The sequence below is a fragment of the Chiroxiphia lanceolata genome, chromosome 7 (genome assembly GCF_009829145.1).
Source record: "Chiroxiphia lanceolata isolate bChiLan1 chromosome 7, bChiLan1.pri, whole genome shotgun sequence".
Classification (NCBI taxonomy): Eukaryota; Metazoa; Chordata; class Aves; order Passeriformes; family Pipridae; genus Chiroxiphia; species Chiroxiphia lanceolata.
In genome coordinates this window covers 32710726-32734916 of record NC_045643.1, presented here as the reverse complement: position 1 = coordinate 32734916, position 24191 = coordinate 32710726, and the positions used below count along the sequence as shown (strand labels likewise).

Below are 24191 nucleotides of genomic sequence, written 5' to 3'. Positions count from 1 at the left end.
TCATTAACTGAACAAAACCTGGACTGTCTTAAGATTGTTCTTTTATCATTTAATGATATTTATTTGAATATTCAAGATTAATTTGAATTTTTAATATAAATTTCTTATCGTTTTTAGCACAGTTTTCTTTAAAAATCCTTTTGCTTCTTATGCAGGCATTTTAAAGCAAAATTTTACTAATTTTCACTTTTAGTCCTTGTTCAAGTTCTGGAGGTGTATAAGTTTAAAAGAAGGAATCATACAGTGCTTTGAAATCTGATGCCTTTTGGATAAAAGGAATTGTCAATTATGTGAGAAACAGTAATTTTTGTTTAGAGTTTTGTTTATGTTAGAAATCCAACAAATCCTGAAACATCAGGGCAAAAATATTGGCACCCTGGTAACTGCTGTGAATATATAGTTTTTGTGCTGCCTGCTGTTTGTGGGACACAACTCTGTTTCTGGCCGCCAATTAACTAATTTTCAGGACAACTAGCTGCAATTGTCATGGAATTATTCCTGTTTTACAGAGGAGTAAAATGATCCATAGATGTGGTTTATTAAAACTTAGTTTACCCACTTCAAAAGCTAGTAACAAACCCCAGGTCACTTGCTTCTCATTTCATCCTTCACCAGAAGCCCATTCTAAATTACTGCAATTTCAGTTGTAGTGGCTTTTCCAGGGAGTAACCTGATCACAGTACTCTGTATGAGGAACTCTTTTATTACTGTTTACCTCTATTTAATGGTCTGTCGTTGTGAAGACAAAGCACATTTCTGAAGATTGAAATCAGAAAACTATGATTGGCAAGTATATGAGGGTAAGTCAGTACAAATTGATCAAGTAGGAATTGGAGGATTCTTCTTGAATTATCAGCACTATTGATTTTGGTTTGCTTTGCTTGCTACTGACTTTGTTTACAAGGCCTCTCAGTGCCACATAGCAACAGATTTTTGGGCCTTCCTATTAAGGTTGGAGTGGCTATGACTGCAGATGCCCCTTTCAAGTGACCCTATTTCTACAGCAGATCAGAACCTGCCCATCTCTTCTTTTTAGATGTTATAAGGTGGCTTGGCATGTCAAGATACTGTGCAACTTAGGAACTGTTGTTCTGTCTTTGCAACTGAAACATGTTCTTTTGGGGGTGTTGGGGTGGGCTGGGGGAACCAACTTATCTCTGCGTTAATGCCACGCGAATGGCAAAGGCTTTTGCAGTTTTAAATAGGTGCTTAAAGAAGAGCATATTTTTATTCCTTAGGTGTTCATCCTCCTTTTTCAGAAATGGTATAAACAAAATGTTTATATGGTCTTTGAAAGACCTTTTTGTAACTTGGAAATTTTCACAGAATGCAAGAGTGAAGAACGGAGAATTGTGATAGAAGCTTTCCTAGGGATAGAAATGGGTTTGAGGTTGGGTAGTTTGATTCCTATGAAGCTGACTCTCATGAGCCAGACTTTCCTTCCCTCTGTCACCTTGTGGCCAATAATGATGATCTACTGTGGAGAACTGATAATTTATACTTGCAAAGTATTCAGGTAATATTGGCAAATGCCTACAAAATCTTTAAAATTATTAGAACAAAACAAGATTAAAAAAATCCTCAACTCCCACTTACCTTTCTTCCTTGGATTATTTTTAAGTGCAAATACTAGTCTGAAAAATGTGAATTTTACTACTTTTTAAGAAAACTTCATGGGCTTCTCTCCCAATGTGCTTGTACATAAATTGTGTATAAGTGTTTGAAGCCTTAGATTTACAAAAGTAGAAATTCTGCCCCAATAAATGTAAAGCAGTAGGGTACAATTCCACTTCAGTCAAGAGCTAATCTTCAGCTAATTACCTTAAAAACAGAAGCAGACTCTCAAAACCTGATGAGCCTGTGGGCATCCAATTTTAATTTTCCTCTTTTGAATTTCCCTTCTTACATTTACATTTTCTTTCTTATATACCAATGTAGCAAATTAGGATATAGAGTGAACTCACTTTTCAGCAGAGGGATCCCCTGGTTGGATTTTTCTTGGGTCTGAGAAATCTGCCCAAGGATACAGCATATAATCTGATAACGTTCTCGGGTGGCATTAAAAGGGACAATTGCCAACAGAATGTCAATTCTTTGGGCTTTCTTGCTGTCTGAAAAGAAATGGAATAAGTGCAGACTCCAGCCTGTCATCATCTGACAAGTGGGACTGAGGTTGGGATAAAAGACACAGAACAAAGGTGCCAAAGGGAAGCTCAGCTGGCTGAGGAGCTTAGCACAGCGCAGCCAGGGCCAAATGCGGCGGGATGCTCTGCAGCTCGTGTGTGGTTCTGCACGTGTTCAGCTCCTGGCAGGATTGCAGTTATGCTGAAGAAAAGTCCATGCCAAAGCTGCCAGAACACCTTCAGAAGTTAAAGCATGTAATATGCATTTTTATTACTAAAACAGGATAAATGTACAATGTAAATAGAACATGAGCCATTAACACTTGTAATACTCTGTTCTGTACTGTCTACTGATACTGCTCGTGTAGCATGCAGAAACCTGAATTACATTAGGTATTCCCTGATGGTTACATAAATTAGTCATGATGTTTTCAGGATGAAAAGTTAGGTAGCTATTATGTGAAAAACAGTGGGAAATCTTTTATGCTTCCATTGCCTGGCATTCAGGTGAATCAGATAAACGTGGTTTGTACAGCAGCAATGGCTTCTGGAAACGGGCAGTAACATTCATATGGGCTATGAATGATGTAGACCCTGAAAAGCAGGTTGGATTATAAAGCAATGGATAAAAATTATGTTGCTGAAATATGGTCTATTAGTATTGACATACAGCAAGAACAAATGCTACTGTTAAACTGCGTGTTTGATAAGCTTTCCACAGGACAATGCTATTTGTTTTCCAGAGCCAAAGCAGCCTTGGATAGTGTGTGCACACAATAGGTCTGGACAGAATCAAATACATGTCACAAATTATTTTCTTTGACAGTGCTAATTGATTATTATAATTCATCGTTATCTAAATTGTTAAATTCAATAGTTTACCGTATCCTTTTGTGTCTTTGTTGCTCAGACATAATGCAAATAGGAAGAGTTAATTACCACATGCAACAACAGAGGCAAAATTCATTGTCCACTTCACTTTGATTGAAGCTGTGTTGCATCACCACTGTGGATTTTCAGTAATGGTGGAGAAAAGAAGGAAGCAGGAATTCTTGTGCAGTGAAGTTGCTTTTGATGGTAGTTAGCACTTGTATTTCAAACAGTATTCTTTTTGCAGCTGGACTAAACATGCTTGTTTTGCCTATACTAAGTATTGTGCAAACTGAAATCATGTGAGAGAATCAATCCTGTTGGGAATCACTGGCACTGCTTAAGGAATACAGCACAGTCTGATATAAGTAAAAGGACTGCATTTGCTTCTAAAATGACTAAGTCCTCTAGATATGAGCACTTGGCTTCTTTCTTCAGTGCTCTGTTGACTGCCAGAGCTGCATCTGGTGGGTAAAAGGAAGCAGTGCTCTCATCAAGGGAATTCTAGAGAGATTAAGGGATGACTTAATTTATGCAAATTCCTAAAGCTCTCTGTCTTCTCTATCTTCTAAGATTTGATGTAACTGCTGTAAAATGTAGGATCTTCTCTGCTGCTCTGAAATAATCTGGCAAAATGGTACATAGCGGTAAGATTTTGGGGGGTTATTTTGCCAGTAGAGGGCCATGTTAAACTGGATAAAATAACTCCCTCTTGAACTCACATCTTCAGTGAGGAACAGCTTAAAGCATATGGTTGTTTTCAAGGGCAAAATGAGTAAATAATTAGATCTTTTAGAAGCTACTGAATGATTAATTATTTAAAATCAGAATCACATCACTTTTACAGTGCAACACAGTTCTGTGTCAGTCTAATTAGACTAAATTCTGGTCTTTAAAATACATCATATCTACCTGTTTATTCTAAATTGTTCAAGGTTGATAGATAGAGCACTAATAAGTCATTAAGCTGACGTGATATACAGCAGCAGCATGTGCTTTTGCTGTAATGACACAAATGAGAAAAGAATTGTTTTTCAGAGGTACAATCACGTTTGTTTTTCATGCGGCCGCTAAACTAGCAGTCATTATTCAGGCTCTAGTGCTGCAGGAGTTGACCTTTGGCAAAATATTTTGTTATCCTCAATCTTTTATACAGGCCTTTTGTGAACTCTGCTCAGCTCTCATTTTGCTGATTGCATTTAAAGTCATTTATTGCACAGTGTTTGCCCTTCTGGCAGATGTTAAAGGATTCCCTGCCTCCCCCTTAAAGGCTGCTCCTCCGCAGCATCTAATTATAACCTACACAAAAGATTAACAGATGTTATAATTGTCTTTACTCATTGATTAAATAGTTTCTGCATGATTTGCTCTCTCTTCCTCTCATTGCTGATTTGCGAAGTCTTTCTGGGCAAGTCTCATGCATCTGCAATTTGTTAACAGTGGCTGTCTTCAGTTTTTAACTTTTTGGGGTTGTGGTTCAGTTTCGGCAGGTTATAGTTGTTCTTCTAGACAACAGGACAGAAACATGTTAAAATTGAGTGCATGAGTACTTGCTTTGATTGTACACGTTCCTGTTCTTCCTCTTCCTTTTAACCATTCTAGCTGAAATGTATGTAAAAGACAGACTCATTTTAAGACATTTAAATTGGAGACTGGAGGGGTAAATGCTGAGAGTTGCCTATCAGTTAGTTTTGTCCCTATATTTCAGTTGCCACTTGCAAAGGAAATTAGTGGCTAAGAAATTCAGTTTAAGAAGAAAATTCCTAGTAGGAGAAAATTTCTAGTAGGACTTTCCTAGTAGGACCATTAGAAAACTTTGGATTCTCTTGGGGTTTTTTTTATGTGCTTAGTGTCTCTAACTTTTTCACAAAATTAAAGTTACTCTACTCTTGAGCTAATTAATTTCAACTGTGTTGTGTTTCCATGTTTAGCTGAGGGTTCTGTTCTCATGTAGATCTGTAGTCCTTGTCCTGCAGCACAATAGTGCCAAATTTAGCAACTGTTGTTTTATGTTCTTATAAATCTTACAGCATCTTGAACTAGGCCAGACCAAACAATGTTTCTTTTCAGAGAGGTGAAACATCTTGCACATGTATCTAAACTGCTGGGGATTGACTTACACTAAAGTGTCCTTCCCTGTTGTTTGGATTCTGTATAAGTTTTTCCTTACCTCTTCCACTGACACATATGTCAGTAATTGACAAGTCCAGAAAAATTTCCATGATGGTCTTGGAATGTCTCACAGTTCTTCGAAGCTGCATCTGCCATAAGTCATCAGCCTGAAGGGCTCTGCCCTGCTTTGTTCAGAATTGGTACAACAAGAAAGCAAAGCTAATGGAAAATATTTTCTCACACTTTCTCTGACAAAACCTCTGAATGGGTTAAAGAGAAACAGTTTAAAGGCTTGTGGCTTGAATTATGGGCTTGGTTATTCAAAAGCCATAATTTTTGTGCTATTCCCTCTGCCCATCCCACAAACCCTACTCAAACATAAAACTGTTGTCTTGATTCCTAGTCAGAGAAACCACTTCATGTTGAGATGGGGCATACCTTCTCCTATCAAAATCCTTTTAGCATTTTTTGCCACCAAAAATGCTTGAGCTCTATGTGGATGTCTGAGAATTTTGACTTCATTAATGTAGATTCATGCATATGTGGGACATCCTGTGTGATTGTGCTTTGTTGGTGCTGTGTGGATATATATTCTCTTCACATTGAACACTGTGAGATTTTGAGATATAACCTACAGGGCTCCAGGTCTTTATTTATTTTTTAATGTTGATATTTTACTCAGAATTCATGAGTTTTAGTAGCCTGAATGATAATCTTTGCAGTGCACAGAAACATTTTTCCAGGGATTCAAAACTGCTCTAGAAACAGAGGTACTTTGTTTGTGGGGTTAACAAAGAACACTGTATTCTCCTTGTTTTTAAATGACATCTCAGTGTTGCTGAATACTTTGCATTTATGAGCTGGGGGGAGCAGATTATAGATTCATAATAAGAAAATTCCAGGGTGCCAACTGTGCTTGCAAAGTGTATTTTAATCATATAGACACCTGTCCACTACCAAGTTGTACTATTTCTTAGAGTCACTGAGCAGCCAGCTGATAGAAATCACTTTTATTTAATATCAACCTCATCTGAGTTTGAAACACTGATCCAGAGGTGAAAGGCTAAAATCCCAATTATCAGTAATCATATTCATCTAATCCTGATATAATGCTGGGGGTAGAAGACCTAGTTGCTCTTTGCAGTTACACATAAGAAACACTTAGAAATTACTAAACGTTGAGATAAATCATTAAGGGTTTTTGATATCCACTACTACAAAGGAAAGCATTAAATTGAAACCTGGTGTAACATTTTAATAAACAGCTCTGTTATGTTACTTTCTGTTAGCCCTGACATTTGAGATCAAGGTCTTCATCTATCTTTTGGGGTTGCACAAATAAATGAAAGAGAGCACCAAATGAACTGAAGAGGCAATGGTAGCACAATCTACAAAGCCTCAGGTTGGCCATTCTCCTTGTTCCTCTGCTTGAGAATCTGTAGACTTGTCTCATATTTAATTATGTGCTTTGCTAAAACTAGTAAATTCCTTCCCTTAAGCTGCAATTCTGTCATGGTGTTATTGACTGGGAATGCATCCCAATGCTCATGGGTAACCAGTTCTGTCATTTATATTTACCAATTTATCTTTAATCAGAGAATTGCTTTCCTTCTCAATTATGAGAAAATTCTGTCAGAAGAAAAAGCTGTAATGAGACATTGATAAGAATTTATCAACTAGATAATAGTTTTGGGGACAGTCCTGAGAAAAGAGTGGTTCATGAGGTACACAGCTATGAGCAGCATGGCAATGCAGAGACAAGTATACACCACAACCCCTAGCTGAGGTTTTCCTTGTTCCTGGCAGGGACCTAATCTTACTGACAGGTCTTGTCTCCCTAGTAAAGTGCTGAAGTCTCACTTTTACCCACTGGCTGTTGTCTGTTGTGAAAATACGTTTTGTTTTACCTGTTTCACTTATTTCTCACCTATTTCACTTATTTGTCTCTACCTGAATTCCAGGTTTGGATCCTGTGTGTTACAAAGGAATTCTGAGCTTGGCTGGATAGAGGAAGGATGTGACACCTTCTTGTGGGTTTAGGGCACACCCTTAGGCGAGAAATCCCGTGAAGACCCCACCTGGTTTCCTCTTTTCCCCTTCCTGGAGTCCCATTCTTGTCTCTTCAGTAGCTGCAGGTAACATTACTGTGAGCCTACAAGAAAAATCAAGGGTGAACAGCACTAAAGGCTGCAGAAACCTGCTTAAGTCCCCCAACCATTACAGCAAAAAGGGGACCTCTTCTAAATTTTCTTTTTTAAATGCTGCTCTAATGCTTCCTGTTTTTCCCTGCATGAGAGATGGGTTTAAAGATGTGGAGGGAGTAAAGGATGTCTGTCTCATTGCCTACGTAGCTACTTTTGGTGGCAGAATCCTTTCTACCTCTTTGTTGGGTTTAAATCAGTTCTAGTTGAATTTCTCCAATCAGATTAATTTTGACAGAATAACAAATTGATGAATGAAAACAGAATGTCTTCTGTTGCACTGGCAGTTTGAAGAGAGGATTATTCCCCTGTTTGGGTTTATAATGATGGGCACATCTAGTAGATAGAGAAGAGTAATGACACACTGGAGCACCACTAATAGCAAGTTTCAGTTCTTTGACAAAGAGGATTTAATCATTAAATGGCACTTATATGTAGTATACATTATTACCTTCACAGTATAGTGGAGAAACTGAGACAGCAGAAGTTAGTTAATTAACCTAATACTCCAACTTAAACGGTGGGCAAACATTTAGGGCTTACCTGAAGTGAACCAAGTACACTTCCTTTCTTCCTTTTGTATACTCAGTACTGTTCTTCCCCACTCCACTCCCAATTAATAAACCTTATGCATTAAAAAAAATACTTTAAAAGGTTATATTTAGTCTCAAAATGCACTTTCAAATTCAAAGTGGATCATTTAGAACATGCAGGTGTACTAATGCTTTCCCATTCCCCACTGATAATACTTTTTATTTCCCAGCTGAATTTTGAACTAAAGAATAATATTGATTAACTTTGGTTATTGCAAGACTGGAGGAGAATAAACTATAATTGTAAAAGATTTACTTAATCTGTTTTGCATTACTTCCAAGAAATAATCCAGGTAAAAAAATCCATTTTGAGACATTATGTAAATTGTATAGAACAAAGATTGTAGTGAATGATGAACTCATGAATTGTCAGTAATTTTTTTCTTGTTTGTTTGTTTGTTTTTGTGCCACTTTTGCTAGTTTAACTATTTTTACTTTGCATTCAAAATGGACAGACGCTTGAGAGGAAAACTAGAGAATTTTAATAGTGTAGCTCTTTTCTTTCTAATATTTTCTGGATAATGCTGTATCCATAATCCCAATGTGCTGGATTATTATCTGTGATGGCAGTCTATATGTTCAGTGCCATTTTGCTTGGTAGAATTGAGCGCAGATGAGCTAAAGACTGAGAGAATGACATAAAACATAGGAGGGCTATGAATGTTTTAAGTAGGAAATTCATTAATGTTTTTTTAATTTACATTTTTATTACATTTCTGGCAGATGGAAAAATTCGAAATCAGTGTGTGACAGCCAGTCTTCACACTGAGAAACTGGAGTAACTATTGCTGGCAGCTGATGGCATGGAGGGGAAGGATGGAGTAACACTTGTTTTTTTTTTTTCCTAAAGCAAAGCCTTTAACTCTAATTGTCTCTAATATAATGAACTTCAGCATCATATAGAGAGAGAGACTGAGAAGAAAGGCACAGAGCACTCTTTTCTTCCCTGTCAGGGTTGTTGGACACCTCATTTCTGGCACCATGCTCACTTTCAGTGTTTTTTATAGTACTTCATCTTGCCTTATTTTTTCCTATGACAAGTGTTTCTTTGATTCTCTGCATTGGATTTCACTTTAGGTAATTTCTTCAGATACTCAGCATCATTTCCTCCTCTTTATTTCTTTTCAGCCTGCTGTCAATAAACCTAATCAATTTTCCTCTGTCTCTGGTGTTAGTATCTGTCCCTCAAACTTGTGAGGATGGTCATTCCTTCTCATTTTAGTTTCCTCCTTGTCATTGTTTGAAACTGCTTTGAAGAGACTTGTTAATCGTTTCCCACCAAGTCAATACTTTAATCATCTTTGCTGCTATTGTCTGAATTCCATAGAGTTTGTCTCCATCCTTCTGGCCCAGGACTAAATTCAGCGACTGAGATGAGAGTGTTCTAGAATTGCAGAGAAAAAAAGACATGAAGGGCTCAATATGCCAATACTGTGCAGTGTTCTGTCACATCTAAGAAAATATGGATGAGGACAGGACATCCTTCATTTTTAATGTTTTCATAATAGTTTTCTTGGCCATAAGCTGAAGATTGAGTTTAATCAATCCATTCCTTTTAATTTTATGGTCTTGATATCCCATAGTCCTACATGCTCTGTTGTGTAAGAATAAAGTGAATTTAAATTGGCTGGGATATATCCCTGGAGTTTTTCTTTATGTATTCTCATTGGCATATAGGGAATACATCCCACAAAAAACCTGAAGGTGGTAGAGCTGAGTTGTACCCTGTCACCTTTCTGGTCACCATGAGCATGAAGTACAGATCCTGCTGAAGTGTGCATGGGAATTGGAGCTGAATGCCTTTGAGTCTGATCCTTAGATGATGTTGGGCCAGCTGAAATGTGAGTAGACTTCTAACTTCTGCAAAGGCTGAGCAGCTGGGGAACCAGCTGAAGGATTTTGGTGCCCACCCTTACAGGAGCTAAATTAGTTCTGGCACCTCCAAATTCATCTCTGGTACTGCATCCCTTACGTGACTTGCCTGTAGCAGTGAAAAGAGGTGACTACAGAGTCCAAGAAAATGTAGCTGTTGATATAGCTGGTCCAGCTGTACAGATTTACATGATTCTGAAGGTATTCGTGCAGCAAAATAAGTAACATAAGAAATTTTTCTGATACGTATACATATGGTGTTCTGTGTGGTAAGCACCTGGAGCTGCTCAGCCTGATGAATCTGCATGTTCTTACTTTTTTCCTTGCTACAGTCTATTCCTTCAGACCAGGGGCTCGGTTTTGGTTTGGTTGGAAGAGACCGGTGCTGTCTGTCTCCTCTTGTTCTTTCCCAGGGTGGACTTTAGTCATGGTGGACCAGAGGAGCTATTTTCACACTGTGTAAATAGATGAGTTGAGCCTTTTCTCAGCTACCCTCTTCCCAGGTCATGGAGGCATGACATATATTTCACTGTACCTTATCTTCCCTTATTTTTCATAGGACAGAAAGGGATTACGAGCCTGATTTACCCTCTTTTTTGGGCTGGTATTGAACTAATACCTTCATTATGGGGTTATTGCCTGTAATGTAAGAATAGCCCTGGGCCCACCAGGACTGTCTGTACAGCAAGGTGAAAACGTGAGACAGTGTGTTACAATCCACAAAGCCTCATATTCATTAGGAACAAATTCTGTAGCCTAGACATTGAAATATTCCCTCTGATGCAAATGACTTTTGTTATCTAAGGAGAATGTACAGAGCTGGATGCTGAAGATGTTACTAATAACTTAGGAAACATTTTTTACAGTACTTACTCTTATGAGTTTTCCTTTGAGCCATGTGAGCATTTTGAAGTGTTACCGAATGCTCTGTGGAGTAAAACCAGATGTCTGAGCACCATCACTACATTAAGATGTTTCAATAAATCCTCATATCCATGAGCTGGAATACAACAGTAAATAAATGATCTTTCATTCCTTTCATCTCTGCTACCAAGGAGGACCAAAATGAGTTGCAGTCATTTGGGACACTTCATCTCAAAAAACTGTTTTCTTTCAACAAAAAATACTGATAGTAAATATTTGTAGCAAAATACTTTATTGTGCACAGACTGCAAAATGAGTGAATGAGAAACAAGAGAAGTAACAGAAGTAAAGCTCTCAAGTCTATTCACTATCTGGTGTCTGACAGTGTGTGTTCAGATCACGGAGCCATCCTGTGACCAGTGCAGACATGATCCCTTTTAGCAGTGCAGGTGGAAGGGGTGGAGTGTGCACAACGAACCGATGATTTTTAGTGGTCCCTCTGGACTATGATTACAACAGATGGACAGGCAAAAGAGATGCTGACTGAAATGCATCTGTCTCGGATAAGAAGGGATCTTTAGGCACAGTTCACAAGCTCCTGGTTCTAGTTTCAGAAAGCAAATTGGCAATCCACCATTGCTTGCAACAGTGATCCTGATACAGGTCTTACATATAGGTCTGAATTTCTTAGACTTATCTTGAGTAGTGCCTTGATTATACCAATGAAAGAATAACAAGAAGAAAACACAAATCAAACTGAGCAAAGTGTAGAAAACTTGACTGTGTATTTTAAATTCTTTCCTCCAGTTAGTTGTTTGTCAGACTGACTCAGATGCTGGATTTAATTGCGTGTGTTTTTCTGAATATTGGAACACATCAGATGAACCGGATGCCACTGCCTCTGATGAAGATTTGTAATTAGGTGTTTGATTAAATTCTTGTTGGATCTCTGCTACCAGCCAGCCATTTTACTATGAGAAAGAACCAACTCTAATAATGATGTACTAAATTACAGACGTTGCACCTAGTTGATGCTAGAGGAGTCTTTTATTGGGATATGAATGGGGCGTTTGTTTTTGAACCTCAAAATCTCCACATAGCCCTTTAAATCTGTGAATAGGAACAGTGAAATTTCCTCAGGTCCTAGAGTTCAGCTTCTGCAGGTACCTGGAAGTGCCTGTTTCTGATCTAAGCTTGGCTGTGGTTCCCAAGGGAGACGAATGTGTGTTGAAACCCCCAGAGGCAGCTGCTGCTGTTGCTCTGTTCAGAGCATGTTTGCAGATTCACAGCCTAGACAGCAGAACATTGCTGAAAGAGGCTCAGTGGTTAAGGGAATCCACATTTACCACATAATAACCTATATCACATAATTTATAATAATATATAGTAATAAGTAATATATAATAATAAGTGATTAGAAACTGATCCAAGAAATGGGAGCTTTGGGTCTAAGGTTTTCTTCAGCCTGAATAACCACAGTCTTGCTTGGATATCTCTTTCTTGGATATCTCTTTGTTGGTTACAGGTCTTACAGTGTTCTGAGGGATTTGATTTCAGTGCAGGAGCTAAGGATACAGAAACACCATTGTCATAATCTGTTTTTTATTGATGATAACACAGTAATATATCCTTTTTTTCATGCTGTCCTGACAACAGATTCATGCATTCTATCTGCTTATCTTTCATCATTTTTGTCTCAATAATTTTATTGAGTGATATGAATGCTTCATATGTCCCATAAAAGCAAACAGGGGAGGGTAATCCTTTGACCTTTCCAGCATTCTTTGGTGTAATTTACTGGCGATTCTTCTCCTCCCTGAGGCATGGCCCTGAAATCCTATGATAAAAATGGACAGCCAATCCAAATAGAAAACACTGAAAAGGTTAAAGCTTTGATTATGTTAGTCTATAAATGTTCATAGTCTTCTTTTTGCCAGAAAGAAAATGAGGGCTGAAAATGGCAATGGATGAATCATGCTTATTACAGAATACGGAAATTATATTGGTTCAACCCATTCTTGTTAATGCTGAAAGAACGTAATCTTGTGCCCTCTCATTTTATGTCACTGCAACCCACCTTATCCTCTTAAATGAATGCATGCATCCATTTAATTAACCTGGTGAGATACTGAGATATAAATCTTTTAAATGCTTCTCATGCAATTCATCTTGACAGCTGTCGTAGTAATAACATCTTTAATGCCATATTCTTTATTTTCTGATGTATTGAAATTCCTGGTATTATTTTGAGCACACTGATAGGTTTGCTGGATTTAAGACCTTAATCTTAACTTGTTTAAATCCTAGGAGCAGTGCTATAGAAAGCTTTACTGGTTGTTTAGTTTGCTGAATAAATGGAAGATTATCTTGCATGTAGAAAGCATAAATGTATTTTGAAAACAGTGTCTGAAGCAGGGTGGAATTTATAGCTGAGATGTTTTATTTTAAATGCTGTGTTTCTAGAACATTCTACTAAGGGTCTGTTCTTTGCTGGCAAGTGATCCCCAGTCAAAAATGGCATGAGACTGTCCTACATGCTCTGCTGATTCCCTTTTGAGGGATGGGGTAAGGGCAGGAGAGATCTGCAGTGTTTGGCTCTCAAATTAGTCAACCCACAGTTTCTTTGTAGACTGCCATGTGTCAGTGCCACTGTACTTTTTTAAAAATCATAATGAATCACAGAATTATTAGGGTTGGAAGGGACCACTGGTGATCATCAAGTCCAACCTCCCTGCCGAGGCAGGGTAAAAGATGAGGAGGTTCCTTGTTCCTGGCTCTGTCCCTTCCTGTACTTTCTTGGGGCTACTTTATCATGGCCTGGTGCATGTCAGGCAGATAGTGGTAGGACAAGGGGGAATGGTTCTAAACTAAAAGAAGAGAGATTTAAGTTAGATGTTAGAAAGAAATTATTTACTCAGAGGATGGTGAGGCACAGGAACAGGTTGTCCCGGTAAGCTGTGGATGCCTGGCACAGTGTTGAAGGGGGTTGGATGGGGCTTTGAGAAGCTTGGTCTGGTGGATGGCATCCCTGCACATGGTGTGGGGATTGAAACAAGGTGATCCTTAAGGTCCCTTCCAACCCAAGCCATTTTATAATTCCATGATATGAATCTGTGACCACTGGACAGTTTTCAATCAGAACTAGAGGACCACTGGATTAGGGAGTGTTTTGGGTCACAAAATAACTTGCATGGCATGGCTGACTCTATGTGATGTCTGTACAGTTCCAGGAGTTGGACTTGATGATCCTTTTGGGTCCCTTTGAACTCAGCATATTCTGTGAATATCCTTTGGAACAGTTGTAGAGATTGTAAGAAATTTGAGGTGTATAAAAATTAATTATCCCACAGGAAAATGAACAATTATTAAGAATATTATTCTGTCCAGGTATTTCTGACTGACTTGGCATATTTTTTAATATAATCTTCCCAAGCCATTCAATATCTAGGTATGTAGGCAGAATGGTACAGCAGTGCTGTGTTTGCTGTCTTATAATTCCCATAATATTCTACTCATCTAAGCATTTTAGCTTCCTGCATTGGAATTTTTCTAATTTAATTAACTAATTAATGCTGGCACATGGCACATTCTCCTTCCCTCTCCGCAAAAATGCAGCTTGCTTATCTAAATAGCAACCTAATCCAGTGGGTGTGAGTGCACGACACATACATTAGTGCTAATGAACTGCTGACCAGCCTAAGCAAATACCTGGGAGTATTGGGCATTAGGCAGGCAGGGCCTGCTCATGGTACTGCTGTGAAATACACTGGGGCAAAGCAAAAAGCATTTAGCTAAGTTTCAGGTTGCAGAAATGCTCATGTGGCTGTAGTTTTCTGTTTCCTGAGGGTTGAGTTTTGAAACATCAACTCAAAGGAGAATTTATGAATTATTTTTCCACTTTGTCATTTCAAGTCATGACCAGGCTAAATATCCTGATGGGAAGAGATAAGGATGTGTTAATGAAACCGTTTTAATGGCTGCCTTGTAGTGACTAGGCAGGATTTTTTCACCTTTTATGAATGTACGGTTTTCTTCTTTCCTGCTCTGATGGTTTGAAAACACCACCATTTGGAAGAAACCCAAAACAAAACAAAGGAAATAATCAAATTTCTTAGTACAAACCTGGCCCATTTTTTGACTGGCCCATGGCTGGCAAGATATAGTGATTTCATGGAGCTGAACCTAACTGTGATCTGTTGAACAAACATCAACTCCTTAATTCTGGAATCCTTTTTTATTCCAGTTCTGAAAGGCCCTGAAAACTGTACTGTACTGTACTTTTCTGACAAAGACCACAACAAAAGCAAGCATATGCACAGTGGTGTTCGTGCCAGAGCTGGCAAAGGAAATACAGCTAGACAATGATAGATTCAATTCAATTCAATTAGGTTCTCAGGAAACTGAATCACTTCACAGATTGGTAATGAGATATAAAATCTTTCACCTTTAGGTCACCTGTTCATTCTAACTAACATTTGCATTGATGACAATCTTTGCTTTCTCATCGCTGCTTCCTGACCTATGCCAGTGATATTATTTTCCTTCTCATTTCATTACTGAGGGATAATACTAGTTCTGGTTATTTCCTCTCAGTCGAAGCCTGGCTGTCAAACAAGTAGGACTATCAGAGTAGAAAAAAGCATTTAAAGGTGATCACTGTATAATTTTGGCCTCATTCTGTTATCCAACAGTTAGATGTCCACATCACAAATCCTGTCCTCTTGTTAACATCTGGGAAAGACAAACAGACTGCTGAGAGGGAATACCTTGCTGCCCCACGGGTGTTTTGCCTTCTGCCAGCATTAAGGTGTGTAAAGCAGAAGGTGGGGAGGCTGCATTATATCTATCCTGGATTCAAAAAAAAGGATGCTAGTTTGCAGAGCTGACATTTTTGTTATGTGTCATAACTGTTAAATTTATGCAAATTTGTTAGAGAAAGAAAAATAAATACAGTCCATTTCCAGTTACCAAAAAGATATATACCGTGTGCTGGTTCCCAGCTGGCATATGTTGGCATAGCTCTGTTGAAATGTAACTGCAGTTTTAAACTGTCTGAAAATATCTTGGATGCTAAGGAATATAACGTTGTACGTTTTGATCAGCTAAAACAATATACATCAATCGTCCTTTGTTACTACTAGAAATAAAGAGGGTTTTATAATCCAAAAAATTTCTTGCATGGATTTTAGAGTGCTTTTCTATGTTAATCACACCATTCCTCCAGGGCATACTTTTAGAGCCATCTCCTAAAGTAATGAACATCCTTGTACTGAGTACTAAAAATACTGCACTTTAGGATATATAATCAAGTTGATGCCTCCGGCTTGCTGGCTTTATGAACAGTGAGGGTAATATCACACTGAAGCAAGATCCCACTTTGAGAGTTTTTTCTGTGTCCATACAAAATGTTCTTTCCCAAGCTCAGTACAAATCTGAAAAGACAATAAGCAAACATCTGGGACCTCATTCTCTTGGACTGATCCCCATACACTTCTTGAGGATACAGGCTTAATCGCTGAGTGCCTCTAAATTCAGTGTCTTCCCCCATATGTTCAGCACAGATGAACTCTATAATCCCTTAGAAAAGAGTCCTACAGCAGAAAAATTTCCTCAGCGCTTGAAGATGTGCCCCCAAAGATTTGGCAATGCACATATGTGAGTGGAGTATTGGTGAAAACACGATAAATCAGAAGGGAGTTTGCAATAGTTCACAGTTCAGCTGAGTTAAATGGGACTGTCAAGGTCTGAGTTCAGATCAATGGGGTTTCTGCTGTAAACAGACTGACACAAATTGGTCAGGGAAGGCAGAAAAATGTCTACAGTTTGTTCTCTTGGTAACACAAAAATACTATTTCTGATGATTGGGCAAGCTGATTCCAAGAGCTTTTTACATTTCAAGACTCTTCCATCTGGAGAGCTATTCTCCTCTGCTGAACTTCCCAGTGGATGTGATAGCTCCATTTGGAGTTGTTGTTAGTCTTTTGGTTGGTCTCAGAGGAAGAGAGATTTACCTGTGAGGGTAATTTTTTCTCTGTGACAAGCAGTGTGACGCACAAAAATAATCATTCCAAGAGGGAAACTTGTTCTATTTTTCTTAAATACTTCACTCTGATGATCAGTTTTCTTTAAAGGCCTCTTGAGTTGGGTACTTTGAGGCCCCAACATATGTTGGTACAGGTGATGTATTGTATTATCTTGTCTGATAATTGCCTGTGATTCAAAACTTTAAGTGGGTTTAGCCTTAGGTGGTTAACTCTTCAGGAGAGATCTGTGACAGCCTGCTAATGGAAACGTGTAGAGATATGAGCTCCCATGGTATGGGGGGAAGAAGTGGAGCCTGCAGGTCTGAAGTTGCTTCACCAGTACATGAGTAGGTCCATGTGCTGTCCTAGGAATAGCTGCAGTAAAGCCACTCCCTGAAGTGCCCAAGGCAGCATATAAACTACAGGAATAATTAATATTAATCCTTTCTCCTTTTACTTCTAAACTAGAATTTGGGGTGGTTCCATCAAATGCTTGCAGACAGAAACTTCAGGCACTTATTCATACTAAATACTTGACTTTCTATGGGGATCACTGGTTCCAACTGTAGTTCTCACTCGCTCATTCCTAAGTGGTTCTGTGCTCAACAGAGGCTCCCTTGATGTAAGTCCTGCTCTCCAGGCATGATGCATGCACAGAAGAATGATACAAAGATTACATAAGGTCTTTCTTTTGCTAATTTCTGGCATAAGCACAAAAACAGTGTAATAAATTGCTGCCGTGTTTGTTTAAATCTATTGTGTTTCTTTTGAGACCTGGTAGCTAATCAAGAAACAATGGGAATTATGTGATAGCACACCACTGAGATTCCTTACTAGCTGAATTAAGTAGCATGCGCAGCTTTAGGATTGGAACTACAAAAAAGCTAACAAGGGCTTACAGGTAAATCTGGAACAAACCTATGAGGCAGGAATGACCACATTGCAACAACTGAGATTTTCCTACCATTGTGGGTACATGTTCTCACTGCATGTGTTCTTTAGATGAAAGGATAGAGAGGCTAATTGTTATCTGTTTGGGAGAAAATGGCCTGAATTTTGGTCTTGGATAAGTATAAATGAGAAGTATAAAAGAAGCATAGGAGACACCAGGTGCTGTTCAATAGAAGGCTGAATTCACGACTGGATGATTTGGTAGCTGGACCACTTACGGTTTCCCCGTGGGAAGTGTTTTAAAAGAGCAGTCCAAGTGTGATGCCCATATTGATCCCAGTTTGCATGACTCTGGGAGCTCTCTGAATTCCAGCTGGCTTCAGAGCCTGAGCCTGGGGCATCCTGCTCTCCTTGCAGGCGGCCTGTGCTTGACCCACATTCAGGCTCCTTTGTGCCCTCATGGCAAAACATTTGGGGTCAACTCGAGGAAAGAGTTGTGGTGGTTTTATCTGCTTGATATCCCCACAGCGACAGATGGGATCGTTCACAGGTGCAAGAGAAGTCAACTCTATCCATAGGCATGCAAATGTATCTGGAGGGCACATGCATGGCTTCTTTTGGGAATGCCAGCTGCGCTATCCTACAGCCAAACCCAGTGGTACTTGTGCATCACCTGTGTGTGACCCAAGCTAATGTTCCGAATAAGCAAAAAGGATCAGAAGCAGACCAATTTTACTCTTGCCTAATTTTGGTTTTTTTCAGTCAATGTGAGTTAGCCTAGTTAAGAGATACAGAGTGTTGCCCTCTGGTACAGTAAATACAGTCGTTATGAGATGCAGGAGAAAATTGTAGTTGGTTCTGTGTGAGCATGTCTGCCTGCCTTAATTTAGGCTAGATTCTGACTTCTGTTATTATTCTACTATTTTCTGTAGATCCTGAATAAATTCATTAACTTTGCCCATGTTCCTGAATCACAAACAATAAATATTACCTTTAAATACAAGCTAAAACTTTAGATAGATATATCAAACAAGAACATTTAGGGAAAGAGAGAGATGGTAGTTTTTACTTGTAAGCAGTGGCTTGGTTTTAGTAGAAACCACTGGCCAGGAATTGCCAAACCCTATGAAACTGGAAGGACTAATTTCCTTTTTGATACCTTTGTGGGCTGAATTCCCTGGCTGCTCTTTACAGGCAGTGGGACTGTCAGATTATCACAGCAGAATCTTTGACCTTAAAAACTTAAGGAAAGTGCTGAGGGCATTTGTCTCTCATTAAGGATAATGGGAGTTGAAAGCTTTTAGAACTCTTCAGGATTAGGTCCAAAATTTGTACATCACAGTAGCAGCACAGATGTGCCAACAAGCAAGGCTTACTGAGAAGTGCAATTAATGTGAAACGAACTGCTTCCCTCCCCCTCCCCAGCCCCAGGTAGTTCATTGGCTCTGCAAATCCAGCTTCCAGCCCAGTTCAAAAGAGACTATGAAAACATGGGTGCATTGATAAAGACAGTAGTAGCAGATTTTTTTTTTTCTTTGAGAAGCAACACAAACACATTGGTAATATTTCTGTTTGGAGAGTTTAGCATTTTTGGCACAGAAAATTTGTTTTTGGAACACAGCCTACTAGAGACACAAAGTCATTAGCTTCTGGGTTATTACAAAGTTAATGAGGAAAGACTGAAATTGTTAAGTAGAATATTGAAATGTGCACTTAATTTTTTTTTTCAGCGATGCTGGAAACAGACTGACATTTCAAGTTGATCAAAAGGAAAACAAATAATCTCAGCTATGGAGAGAAAAAGACAGCTACAGAAAAGGGAATTTGGGAAAAGACTTTCTCTGGACAGCAGTCTTGTGGTAAGAATGAATATTTACTGAATATATCTTCTGTCATATTTAGTTGTTAATAGGCAATACTAATAATTATGTGCATTTTAAAGGTGTTTATCTATTCATCACAATATGACAGCCTTTTGTGATTATTAAGATTCTTCAGAGAAAAAGTACTGGAGGAGTTTTACAGCATCCTCGATAGAAATTTGTCATTATATATAAACATGTCCCTGAATTCACTGAATTTACCCAAGAAAGGAACCCAGACCAATAGAACAAACTTGTAATTCAAGTACTACTCAGCCTCTGTGGAATCAGTCTGTATTGCTTCATACTTAGCTTATGAGAGCTGTAGGTTACTTGGGTCATATTATCAGAAATGTTTATTTCACTATCAAGGATACAAATAAAAATTTTTTCATCATAGTGAATGTATAAAGTTCTCTGATATCAACTGAAAGATAAACATAAATGTCACATGCTGTAAAATAATTGCTTTTGCTATGCATAGGATTTACATTAATTGGAGATTGCATTCTAATTTATTTTTAGTTAATGTTTTCAAATGCTGACTGAGATGAACAAGGAGTTTTTGAGCAGTACTATGGACACATGACTGGAAAATGCTCATGAATGCTGAACAGTTGTGTTCAAGGATAAATATACCCATGTCAAGTACTCAGCAGGCTAGTTTGCAAATACTGAAACAAGCAAAGCTGAGAGAGCTGAGGAAACCCATGCCATCTCTTTGACATTAATATAGTTGATCTTCTGAGGAAGAAGGTTGTTGTTAATAGAGCTGCCTTTTTTCTTTTTTTTTTTTTTGGTACTCATATGGCTGAGACTGATGCTGGGAAGTAATGAACACCAGTTTGGCTCCTTACATGAAGCACACAAAATACTAAATTTTGCCCAATGACATTCATAAATAACAAGTCAAATGATTCGCAAAGTAGTACTTGATTAGAGGAATAAAAGGACAGCAGCAGGTTAACAGGGCACCAGAGAATAAGCAAGCAGAATGTACCAATAGGCATTTGAAGTCGGCATTTGAAGTCCTCATCTCCAATGGCTCCTTGAGCAGGTGTTTCTCATCTCCTGTAACATCCCTTTACACACAGGTAGTGACTGTGGGACCCCAACCCTGTTACCTGTAATGCTGGGTAGCGAGGCCTCATCCACCCCTGTGCTAACCCCACTACCTGAGCTGCCCACAGCTCACTCTGGCCAGTCACTCCTGCCTCACCTACATTGCAGTCTGCTGCTGAGATTTTCTCCACATAAAAGGCTACAAAGACGTCCTTGAAAATGGAAACCCTTCTGTTTCGTCTCTTTGGTCTGACTTCTGTATTTCCATGATGTAAGGTGTTGCCCTGATTTATGGTGACCACATGTCTCAAGCAAATTTTAAGATGATTAATCTACCTTGAATTTTAGTCATTATTACAACTATGTAGTTTTCTTCATCTTATGCTAAAACTGTAGTTTGCGCTTTTTTTTTTTTCCCCCAGGGTAAAAGGCCCACTGACATAGTAAAAGCAGTGAACACATACCAAGCATGTTTCAGTCTATCCACTGATTCTCTTCATTCACCTGCTGTTCTCTTTATCAGGGCTAGTGGAGCAGTACCACCTTCCCAGGTTTCTGCCCCTTCAAGGACTCTGCTTATCTCCCTTGGGGCTTGGCTACAGGGTCTGCACTTCTCCAGAGTATGTTAGTTGGCCAGTGAAGAAATGTGCAGAGCATGTTTTAAAAGGGGTCTGCTTTTTATTTCACTGTTTCTGATGATGATGAATTACACCCCTTTATTTTGAAAAATAACATCAGTTAGAGAGATATAAAAGTAGGAAGAGTAGCAAGTTCTCCCCCTGAATCTAAGCTGCCCTCAGAATCCTTATGAGGAGCCGTCTAAGCTTCTCCTGTTCAGGACATGCAAATCATGGCTTTGATGGTGAGAGGTAACTGTTTTTAGGTTGTTCAGCCTGCAACAAAACCTGCCCTCTTAGCTTGCATGCACTCAGCAGACCATATCGTTCTCTCAGTGCTTTAAAACTGTTTCTAGCTTGTGGGTATAGAAGGCAGGTTTGGTATGAATTCACAACTTTATGTAATACACTCCGAGTCCAAAAAAAATCTGGAAGGTTTTGTCTGCTCAGAAGTATGTTTATTCCCAGGGCCAACCTCTGTTATAAGTTCTAGGCATGCACACCCCCAAAACAGACTTCAGCCTAAATCCTGCAGCTAGAATGTACTGCTGTGATTCAAACAATCAGCCATGAACTGTCAATATTTATGTGGAGAAAAGAATACTCATAGAAACTGGGTACTGAAAGCCAAGGGAAATGCTAGCAGTTGTGAATTTTGCACAAAGATATTGCTTACTGTGGCAAATCAGTACTGTTTTTCCCAAAATCCTTACAATCATGTAATGGACTAGATTTGGCCTTTACTAAATGTATTAGGATAGAAACTTTAATTTCCCTGAGGTGACTATGTGATCTGCTGTGTGGATGGGAACAAGGAACCTAGGTATTTCTGGCTTCCAGTCCCACCTATTGCAAATTTGGATTTGATTTATAGCCAAGATGGTGTACTATGTTAAATTCTTACCCTTCTATATCAGTATGGGCAGAGTAGAGAGAGACATTTGCCGATGTCATAGGGAATGCTTTGTAACACCATCAAAATTGCTAGTGCATATTAAAATGCTCATAAGGACTTAATTGGAAGAGAAACAGAAACTGTGGCTGTATGAGAAGCTGACACTCTCTCCCTACTCTTCAGCAAGTGGTAAGCAGGGTGGGAGATTACACAGCTGACATCAGGCTTCAAGCACTGGCTGGTGTGAATTAATGTTAATATGTCCCAGCTGAAGATCTGTGGCTAATTAGCCCATATTAGTGTGAAAGTATTGAAGGACATGTCAGGGAGAGAGATATTGCAATATTTCAATATTTTGTGCATATAAACTGATCATGTCATCAGCCTGACACACCCAGTTTTAAAACAGTGTCTTTTGCTGTGGGTGGCACTCACAGGTTGTGCTTGCCTGTTGGGTTTCTCAGTGCACTCATCCATTTGCTGTTCTGGTGTCTTGCAGGTCAGTGTCTATGAAGCTTCATATTGAGTCGGATATCTGTAACTAGATCAGAGTCATTCATACATAATTAGAAACTTTTGAGCACTCTTCATTGTTTTGGAAGAGACATTTTGAGATTCAAATGCCTTCAGCAGCCTGTTAGTAAATCACACCAGATGTCTTGTGACTCCACAAAGTTCAACCAGGCAAAGCAAAGCCCTTTGTATTCCTCTTGCTTTCCCCAAATTCCTGTTCTATCATACCTCATCTTAATTATTGCCTTCATCATATGATGTCTGTCTTTATTACCTTGTATTACCAAATTCTAGTTGAGCACTGTACTTTAGTCCATTCCCTTGCTTGTGTAAGTTCTTATGTCTCTCTTGTCCTTTCTCTTCTCAAATGTTTTGTGTTTTAACCTCTCAGGCATTCAGGGCTGGACACTTTGCTGGGGCAATTTGCTCAAATGCAGCTTGTCCTTCCAGCATTATTGTATCTCAGAAGGAATTATGATTTCTGTGTGTTTAAAGAAAACGTGTTTCTACTTTTGTACTGTGAGATACAAACAGGCGTTTCTGATAACATTCCTCACCCTGCCCAGCTGCACTGCTTTTCCCATCTGCATCAGATTGTAATCTTCTTCTGGAATGCTTTTTTCCATGATTTAATCTACAAGTATTGCATAGTGATGTTTAAAAAAAAATAAATTCCTCTTCCTACCTCATCTTTTAGACTCTGAATATATAGGCCACAGTGGTATTCTATGGAAGAGTGAGAAAAGGAAAGAGTTGTTTCTGAAGAAAAGACATTACTTTCAACTCCTTAGAATATGGATCCGGGTCTTCAAAATATGACTATGAATTTCATCAGATAGTTTCATATTCAGGCCTATCCCATCAAACAATGAGTTTCAGGCTTCAGATAAGGAGAATCCATGTTAGAGACATCCTTCAAACACAGAGAAATTTCATAAACAAGAAAACACACTTCCTTACACCACAGACACAGTAACTACCCTTTTTATCACCTCAGATACAGGAGAAGAGTTCAGCGTTGTTTTATATACTACTCTACCTCTTGCCAGCTGGTGTCTTGGAGGGATAAGCTTTACAAAGAAGGCAAATAAACTTTTTTAAATTAAAAAATATAGATGGGCAAAATATGTTCATAAAATGTGCTTCATAGAGGGCATATTTTTTTTTAACTGAGTAATGAAGTACCTTATGAATTAATACTTTACTGGAAGTTAGTAATCTGAAACTGTATTTTAACAAGATCCAGAATCCTACCACTATTAAGAAAAGGCAGAGAATGCAGCAGAGGAATTGATAGTACTGCGGCCTAGGTCAAAGGGGCATCTTGCTATTTGCTTCAAGGAAATTAGATCTCTATCAGCTTTTAGTCATAATATCACAGATGGTATTCCAGAAATTTCTGGTATAGCCAATGGCTGTTATTGCTGTGTCACCTTCCAATATTGGCAACATGTTTGAGATTTATTATACACCCACTCATTTACATTTGCAGACAAAGCAGGTAAGCCTGCAGTGATGTTAATGTTTCATAGCTTGGATTAAGGTGAAACAGCTACAAAATATTAATTTTATAGCAATTCTTACAGGTAATCCTATGAGATCAGTTACAGAAAAGAATATCTTTGTAATTTCTACCTGGTATTTAAAAACCAAAACATATCACCAAAGGAGGAGACACTTTTTACAGTTTCGA

General features: G+C 38.7%; 1 protein-coding gene across 1 annotated transcript in view; it reads left to right on the top strand.

Annotated features, from left to right (window-relative positions):
• Positions 1-24191, top strand: part of NCKAP5 (NCK associated protein 5) — a 325062-nt gene that overhangs the window by 462 nt on the left and 300409 nt on the right. The window contains exon 2 of the mRNA XM_032694024.1: positions 19280-19408. Coding sequence (XP_032549915.1) covers positions 19340-19408 — 69 coding nt within the window. The 5' untranslated portion in view covers positions 19280-19339. The remainder of the gene's footprint in view (positions 1-19279; positions 19409-24191) is intronic.